The following is a 26114-nucleotide window of genomic DNA, read 5'->3' on the forward strand; positions in this document are numbered from 1 at the left end:
TGTAGAGCACTTAGCTCAATGGGGTGCTGGTCCAGGACTAGGGATCCTGGGTGCTACTGCTAGATAAACAACAACTGAGGCTATAATTTAGCCAGCTGCCTCTTATACAATCATTCTTCATGGCCTTGCAAGCCAAGAAGGCAGCTGGCTGAGCAAGACCTATTTGACACCCATAAAGGCTAAGCACCATCAAAATGGTGTGGGCTGGTTTGTGATGAGTATCTCTTCGAAACAGGCTCTGCTAGCAAACGTGGGAAACAACTCAAAGAGGAGAAAAGCCAGGCCAAGAATGAGGCCTCCAGATTCTCATCTACTTTTGAAGGTTGTTTAAAAAGTGCATCAGCAAGACACCAATATCTGAACTCCATTTTGTATTTAGAGATTCAACAAGGACAGATGTCACCTGCACTGGCAAGGACTGACCTCCAGGGGTTGAGAGGCTAGTTATTATTTATATACAACCATAATCCCAGGATAATTCTGTCTTGGCCTTACTACTGCAACTCTCAGTTAAGACAAGGAGATTAGACAATTACGGAGAAGAGCAAGACCCTCAATCCATTTCACTGAGGGCACCAAACAAAATGAAAAACTCACTCACCCCAATTCTAGATCGAATGGTCATTGAGCTGTGAAAAGCTGTGTCCTTGCTTTCCTAAGCCAGCTAACCCCTCACCCACGTTAATTGTATATACCATTGTTTGCAGTGTTGGTCCCAGCATGTAAGAGAGACAGGGCGGGGGAGGTAATGTCTTTCATTAGACCAACTTCTGATCCAATAAAAGATATTACCTCACCCACCTTGTCTATGTAATTAAATAGCCGCACAGAACCAGGACTGCTTCTTTTCACCAGGAACAAGGATCATTCCTTGTAAATGAAGTTGCTACAGTAGAAGATTGAAAAGCAACCACAGTTGTTTGTTTATTGGTGTATTTCAGTTGAAGAGCATTTAGAGCAGGGTGATAAACCACACCATTTGGATCCAGATCTTGAATTCTCTCTGTGGAAAGGAGAGATGTTTGGATCAGATTCATTTGTGGATCAGGGGAAAGTCTCACACACACAGTTTTGGAGAACACACACCAGAAGTCTCAAACCCTATTTTGTCAGATTTGGGTCCTGTGGATTGTTTTTGACACAAGTCTACGCTATCCTCAGTCAGAACCCAGAAGGGAAAAAAAATGACATCTTTGGAGGAAAACAGTGGGAAGAACCAACCAGGGACTCCAATACGTAGGGGAAGCTACAGAAGCAGCCAACGTCTTTGGACATTCAGAGAACTTGTTAAAAGTTTGACCAGACTTTCACTGCATTGCTTGCTCCAACCCTCTCCCTCCCATTCTTTTCACTTCAGCGCCACTCGACACCTGCCCCTCACCCTCTGCTCTCCTGCCCTTTTCCCCCCCACACCCGCTTCCCTTCAGTGCCCACCCCATCTTCACTTTTCCTGTAGTTGATTGCCTCCCAACCAAACCCACCCTCTCCCCCCAGACAATGTAGAACTAGCATGACATTTGCCATGATGACATTTTGTTCAGCCTGCTCTTGTGGGTTATAGCCCTTCTCCTACCCATGTGCACCCCCAACCCCAGATTTGCTGCTCAGCTTGTATGGAACATGCTCAGTGACACTGCAGGAGCTAGCTGGATGGAAGCAGGGGGCTTGGACTCAAAACGGAGTCAGAGCCCAGGCTTAGCGTACATGTAGACAGACCTTCAGGGGATAAGCTTGGCCTGTACTCGGTGCACCAAATTCTGCACTCAGTTACACAGGTGCAACTATGATGGCGGATTCAGAAGGGACTGAATTAGGCACCTCCAGAGCTAAAAGCATAAACCGCTACACTTCAGGCTAAATAACCAAGGTGCTTTCTACCCAGGGGCTGTAACAAACTCATGTCCGCTGTGGATAGATAGAGCCTGGTATTTGTGACACTCACTCACTAGCAGCAGTGCAGATGGGCAATCAATGTGGCATTACACCCAATTTAAGCCAGTGACTAATCGATTTTCAATTGCCCTCCTACCCTACCATCATTCACAATGATTCTATAATTACATACAGCTACCTCCATCCATGTTTTCTTCTCCATCATATTCCAATAAGAGATATATGAATAAAAATTTGTGTTATCTTCCCAGGGATTGCACCAACCTTTGCAAACTGGCTCGAATAAATCCCAGTGCCAAACCATAACCTAAATCTGGAATTGAAACATGGAGCTTGTTCAGATTGCATCTCAAAAAGAGTGTCGACCTTAAGCAGCGAGGCTTACCTTTGAACATGAACCGGTGTCCAAAAAGGACCACCACGTTGGGCAGCTGCTCAACCAAACTTCAGCTTTGCTGGATTACAATTTATCTTAGTTGAGCTGCTCAACATTTTTCACAGGTAAAAGGTTGGGGTTTTTTTGTTTGTTTTTTAAAAGACCTGTTTTCAATTAATTGTGAAGAGCTTTGAATTGAGTTTTGGTTTTTTTAAAAATGGAAAAATGCTTATGGTTGAATGTAACCCACTGAATGGTTTTACTGACTCAAACTCATGGTATAAAGAGCTATGACCAAGAGTACTTGTAGGATGGTGCCCTTACATTGCAGACTAGTGTCTTGGAGGAAATGGTGCAGTAACATTGGGTCTTTTTAAACTGGAGTGAACAGAGGCACCGAGTATTATACTGTAAGGAACAATCTCGCATTGTGCAGGCACCTGCAGTAGACTAAGAGCTCTCAATCTCAAGGATGCTATCTCAAGAGGAATTCTAGAGCTAACTTTCTGTATGCCTAGATGGGAGCTTGAAGCTATTTTTACTGATGTAACAGTGGTTACAAGCAAGGAAGAGATTGAGAACCATTGGACAGACGAGCTGATAAAGAGCTTTAGAATCTCTTATCTCCATGATTCTCTTGTCTAATAATCCCTCACAGCGTATTTTAATATTTTCACACCACAGCAGAAAATTCATTCATTCTGGGATCAAGGAACATTCAAAGTTTTAAGTAATCCTCAGGTTTCTGGGAGTTCTCTTCAAATCAATAAAAATGCAACAAAAAAAATCTGAAAAAAGTGTACTTTATCACTCTAAGTAACTAGAATTCAGGTATTAAAGAGAAAACAGCCAATCACATAGTACAGAAATCAAAATTAATTTAACCACACAAAATAAATTAAAACATTAAATATTAACTTTTTCAGTGCAACATATACAGATGACAGAGTAACCATGACTAAAAAAAGCTTCAGGTTGGTTATTTATAATAAACTTAGAGACTAAAAAAGGTTAACAATTCAGCTGGAGGTTAGAGTACCAGCTGGAGGAAGTTTCCTAGAATTAAAGCTGATTTTATTATTAATAAAGATACTATCTGTCTCAGATAAGCATGGTCCCTGCAATGAGGTGGTATTTCTGTCCTAGTGCCATAAAATTTCAAGACTAAATAAATATGTGATCATTTTAAAAAATGAATAGCACTCCCAGTAGGTTTTTTGGTAAAAATATCCAAAATTGGGGGGGAAAATATGCAAATTACACATTTTAGGCAATTTGTCAGAACACCAGGGACACTGGGTAAACAGCACACATTATACGTGCAAAAAATGTTCCAAAAAGTGGGGTGATTTTCAAAAGGCACATGTGGAAGTTGGGTGCCCAACTAACTCTCACTGACCTTCTGTGGAAATTAGGCACCTATCCACCCTCTGTGACTTTAAAAATCCCCCTCATCTCCCCCACTGAATCACATTTATTGATCTTGAAATGCCAGCTCCAATGAGATTTTTTTTTTTTTGCTGTAGTTAAATTATATAGACCCTAATTTTGCTGTTAAATCTGGATTAACCCCACGGATTTTAAAATGTCTCCCTCATGAACAGAGTTGCTCTGAATTCGCAGCAGTCTTACAGAGCGCGATCTAGGCCAGGCTGTCTTTTTTTTTGTACTTAAACACTCAGGCTGAAATCTTGGCTACACGGAGGTCGAGGGCAAAACAATGGGGCCAGGATTTCATGTGTTGAGTCACCAGAAGTGCTCATCTTTCCAACATTACATTCAACGAGACCCTTTTGTGACAATTCCAGATTGCCTTAGAACCACAGAGCTGAACCCCTGTGCCAATGAAGTCAACTGCAAAACTTCCCTAGATTTCAGTGACAGCAAAGATTCAGCCTGTAGCTTTTTGTTTTCCTACCGTCAAAAACCCACAATTTATTTGATCTCCTCGCTCTCCCTCTCCTTGCATTGCAACTTTAACAGTAAAGAAAAAGTCGAGGAACAAGCATAATTTTAAATCTCTTATTCTGGAACAGTTTCAGTTAATTTAAAGCTTGCAACATGGCACAGGATAGACTGTCTATATTTATGTGTATGGAAAAGCCATTGTGGGGAAAGAAAAAAGAGGAATTCAGATCTTCATTTTAAATTGTGAACCTAATATCCTTGGTCACACAAACCTTTATTTCTCCCCCGTCCTTCCCAATCCCTCTTCAACTAGGCAATGATTTTTTTTAAAAAGTACATTCCATATTAATGACATGTGATCCCACTTTCTGAGTTAAATATCTAGGTATCTTCTTAAAAGCATCACCATTTTAAAAATCAGATCCTGGAAGGTCAGATAATTGCAAGGAGCAGATATGGAATGGATTATGAGATAGAATATACACATGGCCCTTTCTAATTGCTCTTTAGTGGGGTGTAATGGGGAGGCAGGGATTGGGAAGGGAGGCAAGGATTCAGTGCTGGAAAGTGTCTGAAAACCTAGATTAGATCCTCAGCTGGCATCGCTCCATTTAAGTGAATAGAAATGTTAATTCACACCAGCTGAGGATCTTTCCCCCTGGTTTTTAAAAGGTCAAATTAATGGATGCATGAACATTCCCACTAGTGAGTCAACTCAGGAGGCATGTGCGAGCTTCTTGCCCATCAATACATTTCTAGGTAATATGGAGGGATAGTGCTGCCCGTAGCAGAGACATGCCTAGTGGAGTATCAGATACCTGTGTGTTAGTGCCATCTTAATATGCAAAACATCTGAGCAGGGATGTTAAAGCAGCAGTCAGGCTTAAAACCATACTGCCATTAGGGATCAGTGAAGAGCATCAGAATGTCATCCACAAGGCAAATCTGACCCAGGCTTTTGAATGAATTCCTATGAGAACTTCTTGGGGTGCACCCAACGCTAACGGCAACACATCTTCCTGAGAAGGAACGTCCCTGGAAGGTCTGAGGACAACGTGGGGTGGTCAGAGAGTTATAAGCCCAACCGTTAGTCACAAGAACTATCCTTCTGCTCATGTATGTTGGTACTGGTTGCAGGGTCAGGTCCTAAGAAAGGAACAAATCTTGTGAAATAAAGCATAGCAGCCCCAATGGGCACCTGCATCAAGGCGTGAAGAGAAGCCTAAATAATTTAGGCTACAAGAAATCAATTCTTTAGTCTTATTCCCCATATAAAAAACAAGAGAGAGAGAGAGAGAGAACACTATCCTGCAGGGTGCTGAGGACTGGCCAGAGGCAACATAAGGGACTTGGCCCCTTGTGGAATTGGGCCTTAAATGCACAGCTTTCATAAAGACATTTTAATGCATTTTTTTAAAAAAGCATCAGTGCGCTAAAAACACCATCCCCACTCCTCATGGCTGGAGCATTCTGCATGTTTTAAAGGTGAAAAGGGACACTAAAAATGAGGTTGAACTTTTCTTGGGAGCCCTATGTTAGACATTAAAGCCTGTGTTCTAAGAGGCAGGGCTAAGCTATTTATACAACCTTTGTAATTATGGCCATCGGCAACAACGCTTCAATATTAAGGGCTGAATTTGCCAAAAACAGAAATAGTCAGTGTGCCACTGATATCAGTAGAATTTATGGCCACTTATGCCAGCAGGAAATTTGGCTCCAAGTTTCCCGAAGTGCTCAGAAACCAAGAACAGACCAATAGGGTCCCTCCCTACAAAAGAGATTTAAGGGATCTCAGATGGAGCTGCTGCAGGACAGTTATATTGCACTTCAGTTCAGATATTTCTTCTCTAGTCGTTTTGAGCCAACAGAAGAGAGGGCGCTTTAATGTTTTAGAAGATTAGAGAACTGGGGGTAACTCGGAAGTTACTCCCTGATTCAGGAAAGTGCTTAAGCACCTGCTTAAAAAGTTTAAGCAGATGCTTAAGTGCTTGCTGATCAGGCTGCTCTACAGAATCAGGACATTAGATGTGTTGTTTTTTCCCCTCTTTGACAGACTCCTAGAATCACTGATGGAGTAACATGTACAGCTCAGAAATTGACCAGACTACACCCCACGCTGCCACACCCTCAAGATGCAATGCCTGCAGCTTCACTGTCAAAGGGAATAATCCATATCCACCTCTCAGACATAGATGCTGCTGTTCTAAAAAATTAAATTTTTCAAATCGGCTTTAAAAATAAATCAATTAAACTGAGTGAGGGGAAAAAATCGTGGGCAGAGATTGATGAAAGCCATCTTGGTTGAGGGGGGTCAATCTATCTCCATATGAAATCAAGGGGAGTGGACTCAACAGGTATAGAATCAGGTTCATTATAAGACTGTATCAGACTCCGAGTCAAGGTGCAAGGTCTGGCAAAGGATTTAAAGATGCTGATCTCTCTGTTAAGATTATGGAAAATCATCACTCATGTATCTATTTTGAAAGTTCCTCTGGTGCCAGTCATTAGGTTGCTATATTATAGGAAATCAGAAGTTCATAAGATTGTCTCCTCTTTTAGGTAAGAGTTTGAAAGTGAATCAATAAGGCAGTTGTTTCCCATTTATCTTCTACAGATAAACAAAATGTTGTTCCTACTATGGATCTGGATTAAAGTTGCAAGCATTCCTCCTGTAACATTTTGCTTCTAAACAAAAGGGTGAAATTATGCTCTTCAATTATCAGGACAAACCTAGGGCCAAATTCTCCTGCTTACACCTGTTCGGAAATTTCACCTACATCAGTGGAGGGATAGGCCTCACTTATGCCCACTGAAGTGAATTTGGTTCTAGGACTGTATTTTGCCAGGCAGATCTGATAGGAAACTTCAGATAAACATTCAGAAGAATATTTCACAGGTAGGACTGTCAAGTTTGTTATCCAATTGCATCATGTACAGTGTGTGTTTATCTTCTCAGACTCAAAGACAGTCTAGGGGTGCGTAAACATTTACCTACAAGTTATAATCCATACTCCAGGGAATAGTCCCATTTACTTAAGAGGGCCTGATTCTGATCTCACTCTAGAGTAAATTAGGAGTAACCAATGGAGTTACATCAGTGTAAGCAAGATCAAAATCAGACCTCATTATCTTATTCACTTACATCTATTCCTGTGTGGAAGGGTTTGCAGGATTAGGCCTTAGGTTTCCTTCTGTCACAACATAGCAACTCCTAAAGTCTTCTGAATAGTCCCTAGTGAGCATAAAGAAATGCAAAAAAGCCACATGTCTAAGGGCCTCATCCAAACCCATTACAGACATTGGAAAGACTTTAATAAGCTTCAGATCAGGCTCTAAATGCCTAGATTTCCACCACCCCAATGGCCGCCATTTTGTTATGTTATCTCCATGTCCCATTTTTTCAGCTTTCCAAGAACACCAAAGATATTTAACCCCCAAACACATTTTTCTGCCTCAAAAACTTGGAATATTTTCTGCCATCACGTTTAAAATGCAAAAGATTGCGGGGTTTGAACACATCCCCACACACACTGGCTCGAGCGTTGCTCTTTTTCTCTTGCAACTTGTCTCCTGATGAAGAGAAATTGAATATCATCAGAAAAGGACAGGATAACCCTGGCCAGTCCACCTCGTCCTGTATTCCCCCCCAGATTTCATCTGGCAGGGTGAATGTCCCAATGGCAGCAGCAGCACAGGCAGATAGAATGTTCCTTCGAAAGGACTGGGTTCTCTCTTCTGAAAAGAGAGAACTGCAACCGCTCCTCCCAACGAGTCAAATATGTAACAAATGCATGAACCAAAGACCCAGCCTTCAGGTACATTCCATAAAGTCTCAAAGCAGGACAGATACTGACAGAATGTTCTCATAAGCTATCTCCAACCTGAACTGTACACTTTTTTTCCAATCACTGGTGTCAAACCTACTCCCTAAACACACAAATTGTCACATCTACATAAACATGAAGCTGACCCACGTGCAGTTCTCTTGTGTCCGAGTCTGAAGTCCCGTAAAACAGTCTTTAAGATTCCATGCTTGTGGAGATGTGGTCTACTCATTAGTTCATGGCTTCACATTGGATAGCCCCGTGGAGATGGTGCCCTCGATTTGGCAAGGCTCTGAAAGCTCAGCATATAATACAGGATGCATATGAAGAGTCAAGGTAATGTAGCGTATGCTTGATATTAGTCCCCTCCAGAGCATTTTCTTCCGTGGAAAAATGTTCTTCTCTGGAACGAGGTAGGCCTCCTTTATTATACTCCAGTAGTCCCCATCTGGCCATGGCAATTAATATATTGGTCAGATCCAATTCTCCTTCAGACCACTGCAGAATAAAACACACAAGGGTTAACCTACTTCTTTGGGAGCAAACGAGGGCATAATTTGGCTCTAGTCCAGCATCAGAAGGCAAGTGAGTCATAAGAACAGCCATACTGGATCAGACCAATGGTCCATCTAGCCCAGTATCCTTTCTTCTGACAGTGACTAGTGTCAGGTGCTTCAGAGGAAATTAACAAAAAACAGGGCAATTTTGAGTGATCCAGCCCCTGTCCAGTTTCTGGCAGTCAGAAGTTGAGGGACACTCTGAGCATTAGGTTGCATCCCTGACCATCTTGGCCAATAACCATTGTTGGACCTGTCCTCCATGGTTAAACACATGAGAAATTCCATTACAGCAATAACCCAGAGGGGCTAAATAACTTTTGATTTTGGGTGCCTAACTTATGGCATTTAACAGTCTGATTTTCAGAGAGTGGGTGCTTAGCACTTTCTGAAGATCAGGCTGCTTAATTTGAGCAATCAAAATCAGTCAGCCAGTCAAACTTGACTCTTGCTCATTCATAAAAGTTCACGTTCAAATGACATTGCTATTTCACTGCCTGATCTATGGATAAGGGCTCCCTGTTTCTTGAAGGAAGTCTCTCCTTCACCGGATGAAAAGAACAACATCTCCACTACAATCTGTAGCACCTGATAAAGCCACAAACAGCTCAGGAGACCACTATATAAATCCAGGAGAAATAAAGGCACCTTAGCTGCCATTATAAATAGATCAAATAATCTAAAAGCAAGACTAACAATAAGAGGAGTACACGCTTTCTACATAATTCTCAGTCTTCTTCGTGAGTGCAATGAATAATTCAGGCTGACTAAGATAAATAATTAGAGCAGAGACAAAGAAAAACAGGAAAAGATTCAGAATAACCGCGGCCCCTGCCTAGACGGTATGTCATATGTCACCTTGAAGTTATTGCAATGTGTTGTGCAAAAAAGCCTCCTACACTGACAAAGAATACGTTGTACCGAACTGCCAAAAGCACAGAAGACGTATTTTCAGAGATGTTAAAAAAGGTTGTGTGATTTATTCCAGTGTCATTGGAAATCTTTTGCAATCAATGCCCATTCAGTGCTACAAATCGGACTTGTCTACATGCAGATGCAGTAACCCTAGATAGGCATGCCAAACAGTTTGTAAATCAATTTTTAAAAGGGTGTAAAAAAGAAAAAAAAAATCACTCAGCATTCAAAAGATGCTTTACTATAAATTCAGGTGGTCTGTAAAAAGGGAGACTTGGGAAATTGCATATTTAGGGGGATATTTTCAAAGATTGTTTAGCTACCATTGCACATTTGAAATCTTCCCTCACTTAGGCCATGTCTACATCTAAAATTTTGCAGCGCTGGTTGTTACAGCTGTATTAGTACAGCTGTATAGGGCCAGCGCTGCAGAGTGGCCACACTTACAGCAACCAGCGCTGCAAGTGGTGTTAGATGTGGCCACACTGCAGCGCTGTTGGGCGGCTTCAAGGGGGGTTCCGGGACGAGAGAGCAAACCGGGAAAGGAAACCAGCTTCGCCGCGGTTTGCTCTCTCGGTCCCGGAGCCACCCAGCAAACCGCAGGGAAGGAGACCTGCTTGCTCGGGGTTCCGGGACCGAGAGAGCAAACCGGGAACGCCGCGGTTTGCTCTCTCGGTCCCGGAGCCACCCCGCAAACCGCAGGGAAGGAGACCTGCTTGCTCGGGGTTCCGGGACCGAGAGAGCAAACCGGGAACGCCGCGGTTTGCTCTCGCGTTTCCGGAGCCACCCAGCAAACCGCAGGGAAGGAGACCTGCTTGCTCGGGGTTCCGGGACCGAGAGAGCAAACCGCGGCGAAGCTGGTTTCCTTTCCCGGTTTGCTCTCTCGGTCCCGGAACCCCGAGCAAGCAGGTCTCCTTCCCTGCGGTTTGCTGGGTGGCTCCGGGACCGAGAGAGCAAACCGCGGCGTTCCCGGTTTGCTCTCTCGGTCCCGGAACCCCGAGCAAGCAGGTCTCCTTCCCTGCGGTTTGCTGGCTGGCTCCGGGAACGCGAGAGCAAACCGCGGCGAAGCTGGTCTCCTTTCCCGGTTTGCTCTCTCGGTCCCGGAACCCCGAGCAAGCAGGTCTCCTTCCCTGTGGTTTGCTGGGTGGCTCCGGGACCGAGAGAGCAAACCGGGAAAGGAAACCAGCTTGATTACCAGAGGCTTCCTCCTTCCACGGAGGTCAAGAAAAGCGCTGGTAACTGTCTACATTGGATTACCAGCGCTGGATCACCAGCGCTGGATCCTCTACACCCGAGACAAAACGGGAGTACGGCCAGCGCTGCAAACAGGGAGTTGCAGCGCTGGTGGTGCCCTGCAGATGTGTACACCTTCAAAGTTGCAGCGCTGTAACTCCCTCACCAGCGCTGCAACTTTCTGATGTAGACAAGCCCTTAATAAGATTTACTAAATTTATTAGATTATATTACTTCTCACTCTTTATGTGCTTTACTATTTGCATTTCTCTCAGCATGGGGTCTAAGCCAGTAACGCTTATTCACATGACCAGACCCAGTGGGGCCTGATTCAGTGTTACACCAATGTCATTTTACAATCACCTCCTTTTGATCCTTTGGGGATTAAACATCTTCATCTTTATGGCAACATTAAGATACTGTGAAATAATGTCATTAGGCACTGAACCAGGACTCAGGTAATCTGGGTTCAACTCCCAGCTCTGTCACTAGTTTGATAGGTGACCTTGGGAAGTTGCTTCCCTCGCTCAGTGACTCAGTTTCCCTATGTGTAAAACTGATAAAGATATTGACATCCTTTGCAAAAGAGCTTGGAGAGCTATGGATGAAAACTGCTATATAAGAGCTAGGCATCGTCACCGGGCATCTTGGAGATGTCAGCTAAATTCACTTAAGAAGCAAAGTTGCTCAGCAGTTCTAACTTACCCGGTAAGTCAGTTTCCCCTATTCCCTCCCCCCCAAAAGGTAGGAGTGCAATAAAAAAAGTTAAATGCATGAAAGGTTGATCTCAGATGCATTGCAAAGGGTAACCAGGACCATTCTAATAGAGGATGGTGAAGGATGAAGTGTACCGAAGCTCACATTACCTTATGTGACCTCCAAAAGGACCCCATTGATCCTGCTCCCATAACTGCCTACTGCAGATAGAACCCCCTGGTAAGTGTGTTACAGGTTGTAGGCCCAGTTTGAGTCATTAGACGTGGGTGAGGCCTCATTTCTTGGGAGACAAGATTAGGGAGGTAAATGGAGCAGGAGGCTGGGAACAGAATGTCCATGCTAAAACTAAGCTAGGTTAATGGGTCAATAAAAGGCAATGTCTGTACTAGCTAAAATGAGGGGGAACACCCAGGGAACCATTTACAATGGGCAAAATAAGCCTGGAATGTAAAGAGGAAGTCATACATGACCAGTGCGTGTCTAGAACATGCTGTACAGGGATTGGTACCTCTGCAGTAACCAAGCCAATCCCCAAAACAGTAAATGCAACAGAATGTGTATATGTATATAAAAAAGGAAGAGCTTGTGTGTGTAACTTTGGGTGTGTGGTACGCTCTATGCCCACCCCTTATGCTTAATCTGATCAACTCAGCACAGCTTTGCTGTAGGCCAAATAAAAATATTCGAAAATCTGGAGTCAAACAAACAGAGTTCTTGGGCAGCTGAATGGAAACAAAAGGTCTCAGTGGGAATCCCAACACCAGCCCGCCTCCATGCCTGATCCACCTATGATAGGAGTCTGCTCCAGTGCTAGGCAGCCTTGACTCTCTAGCTCAAAAGCTGTAGCAGCTCATGCTTTTAGCTGTAGAGGTCCCCGGGGTATTGATCAAGATGGCGGCACCTTCCTTTGAAGAATCTGATAATAGCTACTGCCAGGCTTCATGCATCATCCATGGGTATGGAGAGATACAAGTTAAATAATAATAGAAGAGGGATCATATGGACTTCGCCTGCTACTGACGCCCGTTAAATGGAACTCAGCTCCGTAACAGGATCTCCATCTCCACGGCCAACCAATTAAGCTATTGGAAAGAAGCCGTTGGTATGACAATCTTTCCTCCTACCTGTCTCTGAATGGCAACAGGAAGTTCCCCCCTTCAGGAGCCCGCTGGGCTTCTCGTGTCTACAGATGAAGGCTCGGCACCATTCACAATGCTTTCTTACCTGACAGCAGCTGAAATGCAATTAAGGGCAAGGGTGTTAGGACAGAGACAAGGCAAAAAGCTTGTGCACAACAATGAAGAGGTCTCTATTGTTCAGCAATAACCATCTCAAAACATATTGGGCTTAGTTCTGCTCTCAGCTACCCCAAAAAGCTCCACTGACTTCAGTGAAGATGCCAATGCAGACTGACAATAGAACACGGTCCATCACACACAGCATTCACTTCGCTTAGCACCGAAATGCAATTTCCCCACTGAGGGTGGTAAATGACAGGTGTTACTGCAGCACCAACAAACGCTACACGAGAGTCTTGATGCAAGGACAAAGGAATTGCCTAATAATTGCAAAGCAACAGGGGAATTTATATAGGCAAAAATGGGACAAACTCACCCCTGGTGTAGCTCCATTGATGCACAGGAATGAATTTAGATCTGGTTAGTTACCTGAGATCTGGAATTTGAACCAGATACTGGAGACTCAAAACCCTACTCTTAGGAAAAGTGCCATGAGATCTTTCAGGATCTAGTCTAGACAGGAAAAAACCTAGAGAGGAAGGACAGCCTGACAATGAAGGCACCGGTCTGTGACTCAGGAGATCAGGATTCAATTCCTACCTCTGCCAGAGACTCATTGTGTGATCTTAGATAAGCCACCTACTCTCGGTCTTTGGCCCCATCCAGGAAGGCACATAAGCATGTGCTTGATTTTCAGGATATGCTTAAATGCTCTCCTGAACCAGGGCCTTAGTTTCCCCATTTGTGAAATGGGGGTGATGAGAATACTTCTCTCTCACCCTTGATCTATCTAGATTGTAAGATATTGACTAGCACTACACAGCTGTACAGTTCCTACCACAGTGTGATCCTGATCTCATTTGGGGCCTCTAGGTGCAGATAAATAAACCACAAGTGCTCAGAAACTCTGGCTTAGACCTCAGACAACTGGAAGGGATAAAAGCCCTCAAATTTGGAACAAATTGTACACAGCAGCCAATAGCACCAATTGATGTGCTGTTGAAAGATTTATTTACATTTATAAGTATATATCAGCCGTGAGAAAAATGACAATTATGGCAAGACAAACACTGGTTTATTGCAGCTGTACCGACTGGTTTCTTCATTTGATCTCATCGTGAATGAGGAGTTAAGAGCTAACTGAAAGAAGAGTTAGGACATGCAGAGAGACTATGAAGCAATATGTCTCATAACACAAGCCACTTGGGTTGGGAAATCAACCGCAGCAACACTTACCTATTCCTTTAAATTACACAGTGAAGACAGTATTGTTATCTTAACAGTACACATATGTTGCAGCACAAGTATGTTGCCCACCTGCCCTTAGAATTAACATTGACGTACTTTACATCAATAGGGATGAGCTGTTCTGTGCAGCTCCACTTATCCACAAAAATGGGCTGTCAAGAAGTGTGTGTGTGTGTGGGGGGGGGACACAAGGCCCTGCACCCCCAGCTTCCTGCGATTCACCATGACTCTCAGCCAGCCAGTAAAGCAGAAGGTTTATTTAGATGACAGGATCACAGGCCAAGACAGAGCTTGCAGGTACAGACAACAGGACCCCCCAAGTCAGGTCCATATTGGGGGCCAGGGATCCCAGACACTCGCCTGGGATTCCCTCCCCTTCCCCAGCCAGCTCCAGACTGAAACTCTCTATCCCCTCCTCTGCCTTTGTCTCTTTCCCAGGCCAGGAGGTCACCTTCAGTTGGCACCTTTGCACAGGAGGTGTCCAGGCCATCAGTTGCTAGGAGACAGGGCATCAGCCATTCTCTGTGCAGACACCATTACACTGGCCCTCCCGGGCACTGAAACGATCACACCCCCTTATCCCACCACCTAGATACTTAAGAACTGCATCGGGGAAACTGAGGCACCTACACAGTATTCAGAGAGAACATTAAGAACAGTCCCACTTCGTCACATGGGCATTCACACAAGTAATGTTTCTTGTATCACAACAGGAACCCAGAAAGCTTTCTACCCTCTAAGCATGCCATGCAGCAGTCTGCATTTCCCCTGCAACAGTTCCATTCACTAGCACATTAAATGGAATAACGAGCTTCGTCTCATGCACTATTTCACGTGTTAGTTGTGGCGTCAACTTTGGCTGGGGAAAAAAACAAAACCAAAAAAAACAGAGGTCCAATCCTATTCAGGGGCTCAGCACCATGCAGGGTCAGGTATAGAGTCAGCAGCTGCCATGAAAGCAATTTTCCACTGTCTACATGCATAGGGCCAGTTCAGAGAAGAATCTGAGGGAGTCTAGTTCACGTAACTGACAGCTTTTTCCAGTCCTGCAGTATAAAAGTTACACAGTTTGGATGCCCTTATATCCATTTATTGATATAACAGGCCCCCCCCTTTTATACCTGTGAATTTGGCCCATATTTTTGTATGGAGTTAAGAACCTAACACCTAGTTTTTAAATTAGCTTTTCAGTTCCTCCATTTAAAGAGAGAGCCTTAGACGTCAGCAGGTTTTCAGACAGAATTTTTTCCCCGGCACTGCACTCAAGACATCCTACCAGTAAACAACCATTATGAGGTTCACATTATTCCGTGTATGAAATGCCCTGGATCCATTCCTTCCTGGTTCCCAATTGTGGCTCTGAAACAACTAAAGAAGCTACTTGAAAGAATTAAATGTAGGCTTGTAGTGGTGTTATGTGGAACTGGGATGTATTAGCAGGAGTGCTGTAGGCAAAACAAGTGGTAATTCTTCTGCTCTACTCTGCTCTGATTAGGTCTCAACTGGAGTAGTGTGTCCAGTTCTGCACACCACACTTTGAGAAGGTGTGGACAAACTGGAGAAAGTCCAGAGGAGGGCAACAAAATTGATGAAAGGTCTAGAAAACATGACCTATGAGGAAGGATTGAAAAAAAAAAAAATGGGTGTGTTTAGTCTGGAGAAGAGAAGCCTGAGGGGGAACCTGATAACAGTCTTCAGGAATGTAAAAGGTTGTTCTAAAGAAGAAGTGATAAATTTTTCTCCTTAATCACTGAGGACAGGACAAGAAGCCACGGGCCTAAATTGCAACAAGGGAGATCTAGGTCAGACATTAGGAAAATTTTTCCTAAGTAACTATCAGGGTGGATGAGCACAGGAAAAAGTGACCTAGGGGTGTTGTGGAATCTCTGTCACTGGAGGTTTTCAAGAGCAGGTGGACAAGCAGGTATGGTCTAGAGAATACTTAGTCCTGTCTCAGTGCAGGGGACTGGACTAGACGACCTACCGAGGTTTCTTCCAGCCCCGTTTCTATGGGTCTGTAATACATGGCAGAAGGGGACTTCGAGTCTGTGTGGATGCTTATGCACAGCTAAGATGTATCAACAGAATCTCACCGAGACCCAGTAGAAGTAGTATGCTCGGCCACAACAGCACGTAACGCAGACTTACTGTATTAGTACACAAGCCACAATCAGGACGACGGATGCTAGCACTGAAACCACCACCAAGGCAGTGATGGTTTGTTTCTTCTGATTGGCAGCTACCACTGCAAGGAGGTCTGCGTGTTCACATCGCGTCCCGACGAACCCAGAATGGCAGCTGTGAGGAGACGAGAGATGAGAATTAAAGAAGAAAGCACAAAAGCCCATGCGTACCCAAGAAATAATGATCCAGTCATTGGGATTCTCAAAAGGCATTTGGCAGTCAGATCCAATGGGAGTTAGGCACCTCAGTCCCCTAGCCAGAGAGGAAAGAGTGGGACAGTGACAGGCTAGCAATACTTCAAATGCCAATTAAGGGGTTGATCCTGCAGCCCTTACTCCGGTAAAGCTCCCACTGAAGTCAAAATAAGTTGTACCTGATCAAAAACCTGCAAGGTAAAGCCCTGTGCATGTACTAAGCCAGCAGCTTCTTGCAACCCCCCAGGAAAAGTTTTCAGACCTGCAAAAACCATCTATTTAGGCTGGACTTTTAGAATGCTGAGCCCCTGCAAATACCCATTCAAGTCTTGGGACCTGCTGGAGGCACCACTGAAAAAAAATCAGGCTAGTAATTTATGTCTACGCTGCAGTTTAAAAAACTTGTGGCTGACCCTTGTCAGCTGACTCAGGCTGGCAGGGCTTGGGCTGCAGGGGCTATTTAATTGCAGTGTAGACAACTGGGCTCAGGCTCTAGGATCCTGTGAGGTGGGAGGGTCTCAGAGCTCAAGAACGTCTACACTACAATTAAACAGCCCCACAGTCCGAGCCCTGTGAGTCAGTCAGCTGGTGTGGGCTGGCCATGGGTGTCTAACTGCAGTGTAGACAGACCCTTAGGTAACTAAATATGCATTTAGGAGCCTAACTTTAGGCACCCGGGTTTGACTTTTTCCCCTCTTTGTGCCATGAAGGACAAGGGAAGGTGGGTGCTCCATTCTCTCTGAAAACTCCAGCCCGTGTTGTTTCCTTAGAGCTAACGTGCGACTCCAAAGATAATGCAATAAGTTATGTGTGCCAGTTCTCATCCTAAGGGAATACAATGGAGTGCACTGTACAATTACATAGGCCTGCTGTCCTGATGAACAGTGAATCACTTCTCTTCCGTTTCACTTGTGGTCATACAAGCGAAACACTTTGCCACAGGAAGGGACTTACACACATGCTGGCTTCTCCTCTTGCACCAGAAACCTGCAAGTCCCGTGGAAGCAGAACTGACTGTGGGAGTCAGGACAGTCGTTAAAGTGGGATCGGACTGCAGCAGCCACTGGGGGACCTAGATGGGATGAACAAACAAAGATACATTTTTTAACTCCATGTGTAACCCACACACCTTTGGGGTGTGGTGTCCTGTCCCATCTAGTGGCACCGAGTCCACTTAGAGTTGAATAAGTTTGCTCTACAGCCTTAGCTAAGAACCAGTTGGCTTTTAGCTCATGCAGGAGAGGCTCATGAACTAAGCTCCAGAGGCCCCAGGCTCAATCCTGCCCACTGACGACTAGGATCTCTTGATGGGACACATGCATTAGCCAAGTCTGAGACAATTCTCTGCCTACAGGGTTGTGCTCAGCCATGGTTTAGATTTTGCATGATGCAGAGTTTCCTGGGCACAGCACACAAATGTTCATAACCCCCACAGTAAAGCCCTAAAGAGTTTACTAGAAAAGCATTAACCTCTTTAGAGAGTTTTTCCCCCCCTAAAAAAAACACCCTCTAAAATTTAAATAGATAATTGTATCCCTGCCACAGAATTCCACCAGATAGGTTTTCTGAACTATAGTGGTGTTCTTTTCTATTAAGCACTGAAGAGCCATTTTTGTAGAACCCTCTTGGTTTTGCTACACATATTCAAAGCTGCCCAGGAGATTTAGATACCAGATTCCTGTTAGTATTAATGGAAACTGGACACCCAAATCCTTTAGGTGGCTTAAAATAATCCCAGCATCTCTCTAATCAATTTTTCCATATAGGCAGGACCCTTATTACTAGGATGTTTTATTTCTATTATGTAGCATCTAGGGCTCCTAGTAACAGATCAGGATCGCATTGTGCATAGTACTGTACAAACAGACGCATCTGTTGTGATTTGAGCTCTAAGATTAGCGTAGTGCGGCTGAGGGAAGGGTGGGCAGGAGGAAGGGGCCACAGAAACCAGGATGCATGACTGGCAGCACCAGAGTTTGAAATCCTTCATGGAGCCACAAGAGAGATGCAGGATGGAGCAGAGTAAGGTTCCCCCATTCCATCCTGCCAAGGTGCTTCAAGTCTGTCTTGGAGGAACCACCTCTGGGATGAGAGGAGAGTTCAGGTTCCATGACCAGACAGTTCTTGCCTTCTCTGTTGAGGCTGCCAACAGAGGGTGCATTTTAGCAACAGTTTGGTAGTCGTTCTCCCTGATGGATGCTTGCCCACGGAGAACCAGACTAAGTTCCCCCATCTCATTTCACACAGGCTACCATATCACGCGAGTAACATTTGGGCACTGCTAGGCTGATCTGAGTGGGTGACTTGGAGAACAGAGCCCTTTGTTTCTATTTACCAGTCCCTTAAGCCAACAAGACATACTCCTCCATAGATTCCGAGAAACATGGAGGAAGGGAAGAGTTCTGTAGGAGAAGAGCAAATTCCATTTCCCCTTCCAGAGAAGCCTCACTAATACCACTGCAGGATTGAGATTTTTGAATAGGTATTTGCAATCCTGCCATTCAGATCTGTGTAGATGGGACAAAGAAACTGCATCTGTTGACACCAAGTGCGAATTTGGCCCAGAAGCTGTAATGAAAGTGATTGAGACTGCAGGCTGAGAAAAGTTGGGAGAGCCCAAAGGGAAAGGAGATTATCCACTGAACGGAGTCTGGATTTGTTCTTCCAACCCTATGAAATCAGAGGCAAGCAGCAGATATGTTTAAGGAGCCCATAGTGGATCATTTCTGAGATATTCACAAAATAAGCCTTTGTGGCACTAGAAGAATTTACTGAACAGCTTAAAGCTTAAAATTCTTAGCCCAGATGAAGCTGATGAATAATCAAGGACTCGTGCTTAGAGCGCTTGCCAAAGATTCACTGCACTCTTCCCTTTGTCTTCTTGTTACAAAAGCATCGGCGCCACAAGAGCGTGTCACAGAGGTGTTCTAGCTCGACAGAAAACACTCACAAGAAAGGGGATCTGCTTTTAAAGGGACCTCTTCCACCAAGCGTGATGAGCACAGCCAACACAGTGCTGGCAATTCTATATAATGAAATATTGTGAAGTCAATTCTCAGTAGTAAGGCCAAAGCAGAGCAGAGGAAGAGAAGTGGGACAAGAATCCATTGAAGAACATAAAAACTTCCCTGCGCCCCCCATCCCCCCAATTGCTACACTGTTTTCCATTTTGTCCTGTGCTGTTTTAAATTATCGTTCAGAGCCGATATGGAAAACCAATATCCTGCTTCTGCACTAGCCCTCGTAGAAAGCACATCTGATCGCTGTTGTTTCAAACGCCCCCCCTCGGGTTCCTGTTTCCACACATTTGTCGGGCATGGTAATTAAATCCACATCTCTCAAAAAACTCCGGGTCCCAGGGAGATTTTTAAACCAGTTTGAGTGTTAATCAGCGATATTGCAGGTGGGGGTGGGGAGGCTTTGTTCAAATCATGTATTCACATGAGGTGGCAGCAGGCAGCCTGGTTTGGTACTTGAGCAGCAGTTGGCCAGTATTGCTATGTGGGAGACACTGATCAGATTTCCAGCCTAGATTGTCTCATGACATGGGTTACAGGTTCTCCATAGATTTTAAAGCCAGAAGGGGACAATATGATCATCTTGTCTGACTTCCTGTATAACCACCCTCAGAATTCCACCTCTTAACTCCTTCACTGAGCCCTGGGGAGGAGTCAGCCAAGGAGCAGGAGTGACGGCTTCAACCTCCCTTTTAAGGAAGGAGCATCCCCATCACAAAATAAACCCCCAAAACTGAGGAAGGCGCCACTGATAACTCCATTGTTACTAGCAGCCAGTACGGTGATAGCCGATTTTCTCAAAAGGGAGAGATTTCCCCCAACTTTACTGGCATGGAGAAAAACCCTTTAGATGGGAAGCGAACAAAGAGGCCAGCCAGCCTCATATCAGGCTCAAGTAGATGGTAATCAGCTGTCGGACAATTTTCAGAATCTAAATACGTACAGATAAGAGGTTGATCAAACACAAATGGATCTTTTAAAGGTACTACATACAGATTAGAACAGAGATTGTTTAATAGGGGTATGCAAAGTTCATGTAAGGTAACTGATAAAATAGTATTTTCTTTACAAAAAATATGCAACCCCCTAATTGGCAGGCAAAGGAATGAATGGGCTACTATACTGGACTTCTCAGAAGCAGCCCCACACAGTCAGAGGGAAGGAGCATTACTGAGATTGTAAGTTTTCTCGGAGCAGGGACTGTCTTTTTGTTCTGTTTGTACAGTGCCTAGCACAGTGGAATCGTCTAGGATTAAGGCTTCAAGGCACTGCCATAATATACATACAATAATAATTGGCATGGAATGGCAAGAGTGAAGATTACAATGCTTAGTCCTGCCATGAGCACAGGGGACCTGACTAGATGACCTCTTGAGATCCCTTCCAGTCCTATGATTCTATGAATGATCTGGACCATGCTGGAACAGTTCTTTGGATAAATGGAGGACTTTAGAGCCATCAATCAGTCAGCTTTCCCCAACAAGCAATTCACTGAGTAGCAAGCAGCACAAATGGGCTTCTGAATGGAGTCTGGCCTGGCCTCTTTTAGCTAAAAGAACAATGGATGTGATAAACTGCCCCCCCTTCTCATGGCCCAGGCAGTACGGAAGCCTGGCTGTTTCTAATAAGGGTTCAGAGACACACACATACCTGGACTCCGCCATGAACATCTGAATGTGGAACTGAAACTTCAGAAAAGGAACATGAACATTGATAGAGGTGGTCAGAAATTTTCCAGAGGAACGTGTGTGCGTGTGTAAGTGTGCACTTGTTGGAAGCAGAACTTTTTTGTGGAAGTCTTTATTAAATAAAGTGTCTGAAAGAAAAATTGGGGGGAGGAAGCTTTTAAGGTTGAAACAGAATGTTTCAATTTTCCATGTTAATTTTTTTTTAACTATAGTATAAAATGAAAACAGAATGAAAATGTTTGACTTATCTAAGCAAAATGTTTCAAGTGACCTGAACACATTTTTTAAAAATTTCAGTTCATGGGACTATTTCAAAAATTGTTCTTTTAAATCCAGTTCAGAATAAAATAAGATTTTGAAATCAAGGATTTTCCTGCAGAACAAAATAACCAGTTCCTTCCCAACTCTGTTCATCACACACTTTTATTATTGTGTTATTTGTATTAGAATCATAGAAGATGAGGGTTGGAAGAGACCTCAGGAAGTCATCTAGTCCAATCCCCTACTCAAAGCAGGACCAACCCCAACTAAATCACCATAGCACTTCTCTTCCCCTCAAAAGGATGAGAGGTTAAATAGAGTCTCAATCAGCAGAAGGTTGGCTTTGTTGAAATTTTCATTGTGGCCTGGATTCTTCTCAAATGACTAACAGTCTATTACAACAGGGTACTAGGTTTTTAAGATATGCGACCCTAAAAGCAGCACAAGCATCCTCTGCAGTTTGGATGCTTCTCTGAAGTTCATCTAGACTTAGGGTGACCAGATAGCAACTGTGAGAAACTGGGACAGGTGGCGGGGAGGTAATAGCTGCCTATATAAGAAAGTCCCAAAAAACAGGACTGTCCCATTAAAAACCCTTATCTAGTTTAATCAATATGTCATGCTTCTTTTCGGTCAGATGATAAACCACTGAAATGAAACATTTAAAACAAATCTTATCCTCTTCTACGGTGTTCTCCACCTAGACATCTCACGAAACACGGATCAATTAAAAAAGTGAAGAAATATTATCTTCATTTAAAACTGGTGAGGAAGAGGCAAAGGGGGGGGCGCGTATCCTCAGCTGATGTAACATAGCTCCATTGAAGCACCAACATCAAAGGCTTTGAGTTATGCCAGCTGTGGATCTGTCCTAGAGTTTAGAAAATTCTAACCTGTAAGGTGCCTATTTCCTCTAGGTGCCAAGTGAATCAATGGGGACTGTGGGTTCTCAGCCTCTCTAAATCAGGCCTAAAATGTCAAGTTCGGCAACCAAAATTAGTGGCCACTTGTGAAAATTTAGGCCTAAGTCACTTGCTGTAGATCACACTGAAAGTTTGAGGCAGAGCTAGGAATAGATTGTCCCCTCCACTCTGTTCTCTCTGCATTACCCACAAGGCCCTCCCATCTCCCTTGATAGTAGCATCCTGGTTTAGCAAAACTCGGGGGCAGTGCAGACCTGGATGCCATTTTACACTGATCCCCTCAAAGGGGTGGGAGAATTAGCGGGTCCAGTTTAAGCCATCTCCATCAATTCCCTTAATGATGAGCCACATCGCACATGAAGATTAAATGTAATCTCCCTCCTCCAAATAAAACTCCAGGACATCTACTTTTGTGCGTAATGGCAGCAAGAAAGGAGCAGTCCCTGCCGGGACACCTTTTGTCAAATCGGCCTTTAACTTCTTTGTAAGAAAGAATGACTGAGGGCAGCTTCTGTTTATGACCTTGCCTCAAGAAGTGGCACCAACTGGTATTGTTGTACCAGCCCACATCAAAGGGATGGTACTTCGCTTTTGTTCCTCCAAACCAGAGAGCTTTTCCCATCCCAATTACAATCCTTTGGGGACCATCCACAGACCAGCCACTTAATCTTCTATTTTAGCTTCACCGGCTTTACACCACAACAGTCTCCCCATGAGCATTAACTGACCATCTGCTTCAGGATTCCTTTGAACTGTGTTGCAGACTGGTAGTGCCGAGTGGTGGAACAAGACCCTGCTGAAATGCTCTTGTAGTCTACGATCTTTCAGATGGTATTCCAAAGATAGTTGCCACATGCCTTTGTGGGCACTGATGGGGATAAGACTCATGTACTGGTCTTGGGAAAGCAAGACTGATAATGGTCTAATGTGTTGCTCGGATGTGCTTAAAGCCAGCACTGCCACTACAGTTTCAGAGTTTGATTCCAGACACATGAGGCTAGCAAGGAGACTGCTTTCTAGAGTGTCAGGAAATGCTCTCATTTTAACCAGTTCAAACAGCTGTGGATGCAGAAAGACATGCAAGCGTGTGGTGATGCTTTTCTAAATCCCCACCACTAGGGAACATTTTATGCACAAAGCATTCCAGTTAACTGCAAGACAAGATTTTTCAAACTTTTGAAAAGAAAAAAAAAAAATCACTAAATAAACCTTCCCCAAGACAAAATATAAATTGGTATAATATGTACATCATCCCAGCTCCACCCCATCATCTGTCTCTTTCTCCTGCTTCCCTTTGCTTGTCTAGTACCAACCTTTTTATTTATGTACAAAGGCAGTGAAAGACACACACTTCCCCCTCCCCCCAGCTCTCCTGTAAAGGATTTCAGGATGCAGCTTGTAAAATGGACTCTTAAAAGAGAATGTCCTAATCCTGCCATCTATACAGGGAGATCTATATTTCTGTGCAATGTTCCATTACTTTACTGGGAGCCCAGGCAACTGTCTGGATCCACCAGTGCAATTCTCACTGTAGGATGGAAGTGACCATCTGCATTGGTTTTATTGACCAAGTTCCAGATTGGTAGCCATAAAACAAACAGTTGCCAGAAAGTAATCACTCACTCAGATTGCCCTCTTCTGCACAATGCCAAGGAACTACGTTAAACCTTTGCCAATAGTATATTGCCACCGCTTACAAAACATTCAGTATGAACATATGAACATGAAATGAGCTATAGTGGCTGATCCACGTGCATCCATGTGATCACATCGCTGACTGGCGTAAAGCCACCAGTCAGTTAGGTCACCTAATGAAGGGAAATGAACTTGTAGGGCACCCTCCAGATTCTTTCTTGCCACTTCCCTGGGTGGGGTTGGTGACTTTTACAGCCTTCTTCTGAAATGCTCATATGCCTGGCTGTGGTGCAGATTGATCTGAGGTTTGTTGATATCCGGTCCGTGTAGCAAGTCTTCGGTCTCCCCCTTGAAGTGATTGTGGATAGAATCCAACCAAGAGCCATTCCACCGATAACACTCCAGTCTCCACTGAATACATCCATAGCAGTGTAGCCTAGCCTCCCTCAACTGGTCTTCAGGTGAAGCACCCTGCATGAGGCCCCCCGACAACCTCGTTCTATTCCTCTTCATGCAACGTCCAACCATCTGGCCATCTCAGCATCTTCATTTCCGTGGTGGAGAGCATCCTGATTTCTTCTATGGCTTGGCAAGTCTCTCAACCCATCTTAATGTATGGAACAATTACAGTTTCACAGTCTGTGTCATGGAGAACTGGGGTTAGCTCCTACTGTATGCACCACACAGCTTTAGTACGATGCCAGGCATTGCTCAGGAGGGCACTATTGTCAGCAGCCATTAAACCTAAGTATTTAAATTATTTCACTCTAAGGGCTCTACCTGTGATATACTTCATGATGGGTCCTCCTCCCCTTAGTTACCATAGCCTTGGTCTGACCAGCTGCACATTAAGCCCAGCCCACTCAAAACTATGTTACCACTATCCAAAGTTGACTTGATGGGTCTCAATCTTCCATGCATCACTAAATCATCAGCGGACATCTTGTTCCAAGCTGGCTCCCTTCCATATTCTCACTGAGCCCATCCAGGACAACCAGAGACAAAAAGGGGCTCAGTGCAGCCCTGACCTAGGCCAATATTTATGGGGAATTCTCTACTGTCCCCAGTTTGGTTTTGATTGCAGTAATCATTCTGTCATATGTATCCTGGATCAGACTGACATATCTTTCTGGCATGCTTCTCCATCACAAAAAAACTCTACCAAACTAGCTCTCCTGGTACATGATCATATGCCTTCTCCAGGTCCACAAAGACCATCTCCAGTTGCAGTCTTTTCTCTGAGCTCCTCTATGAGGACCGGTAGCAAAAACTGGTATCGGTTGTGCTCCTTCCTGGCATGAATTCATACTGACCTGTCCAAATTTCAACCATCCCATGCAGATGCTTTTCAATAAACTTCTCCCATACTTTCATCACATGCAACAGCTTAATTGGATGATAATTAGCACATGAATATCTCCTGTATGTTTAAAAATAGGCACCACCAAGCTTTTACACCATTCAGCCAGCATTTTCCCTTTAAGAACACTGAACAAACTTAAGATACTTGAAGCAGTATTGAATGTGGTGAAGTCATAGGAAAAGGAAGGCTTCATCTGGCCCAGGTGCTTTCTCCATTTCCTTAAACGCCTCTGCAACCCCTCCTTTTTATACTATTATGACCCAGTTTGGCTTACATATCCTTAATTCTTCCATTGGGTTCTGCTCATTTATCCCTCTTTCAAAACAATTTTGCTGATTGAGTCCCATTCATTTGCAACAGAACCATGTTCATTTATAATGCAAGCAAACTCTTTCAAATGCCTCATCGTTTTCTTGCTTGCCTTGGTGAGTCCATAGATGGTCTTCTTTCCCTCATGTCCTCCTAGCCTGTTATATAGCTCATCACATGCCGTACTTTTAGCTGTCAACACTCTTTGCCTCCATGTATGACATCTTATTGCTGCTGAAGCCAGTGGCCTAACATTTTTCAAAAGTTATCCCCTCCCACCCCCAAATAAATTCTTCAGCTCAACGACTGCACCAAGTCTCCCTTCTTATCCTTCCCAGCACTAAGCCCACTGCTTCTAGGACTTCATGCTATTTCTAGCAAAACTGACTCCAGTTTGAACCAGTTGTCCTCCACATCTTGTGTAGACTTCCTGACTACATACAAGATTCAGTGTTTGTGAAGATTCTCTCATTGCCCTCTGGCACACAGGGGTCCAGCTGCTTCCGAGGGCTCCGCATTCAGAAATTCACCCGTCAGAGTCTGCGGGGTGGAGCTCAGAGCCAAGGCTCCAGCCCACACTTGAACATCAACACTGCTATTTTTAGTCTACTAGCGCAAGCCCGAAACAGTT

The 26114-nt window shown here is 44.2% G+C and overlaps 1 protein-coding gene across 2 annotated transcripts in view; it reads right to left on the reverse strand.

Moving 5' to 3' along the window:
- Window positions 1–3079: 3079 nt before the first annotated feature.
- The window catches only part of TGFA (transforming growth factor alpha), a 48559-nt gene continuing 25524 nt past the window's right edge, over window positions 3080–26114 (reverse strand). The window contains exons 3-6 of one of the 2 annotated variants that reach the window (XM_030551950.1): window positions 17242–17359; window positions 16058–16207; window positions 12548–12657; window positions 3080–8499 (exon numbers count right to left, since the gene is read on the reverse strand). In XM_030551950.1, the coding sequence (XP_030407810.1) occupies window positions 8492–8499; window positions 12548–12657; window positions 16058–16207; window positions 17242–17359 (386 nt within the window). In that variant the 3' untranslated portion in view covers window positions 3080–8491. The remainder of the gene's footprint in view (window positions 8500–12547; window positions 12658–16057; window positions 16208–17241; window positions 17360–26114) is intronic. The other variant, XM_030551951.1, reaches the window with a different exon arrangement.

Source organism: Gopherus evgoodei, chromosome 2, assembly GCF_007399415.2.
Source record: "Gopherus evgoodei ecotype Sinaloan lineage chromosome 2, rGopEvg1_v1.p, whole genome shotgun sequence".
Lineage (NCBI taxonomy): Eukaryota > Metazoa > Chordata > Testudines > Testudinidae > Gopherus > Gopherus evgoodei.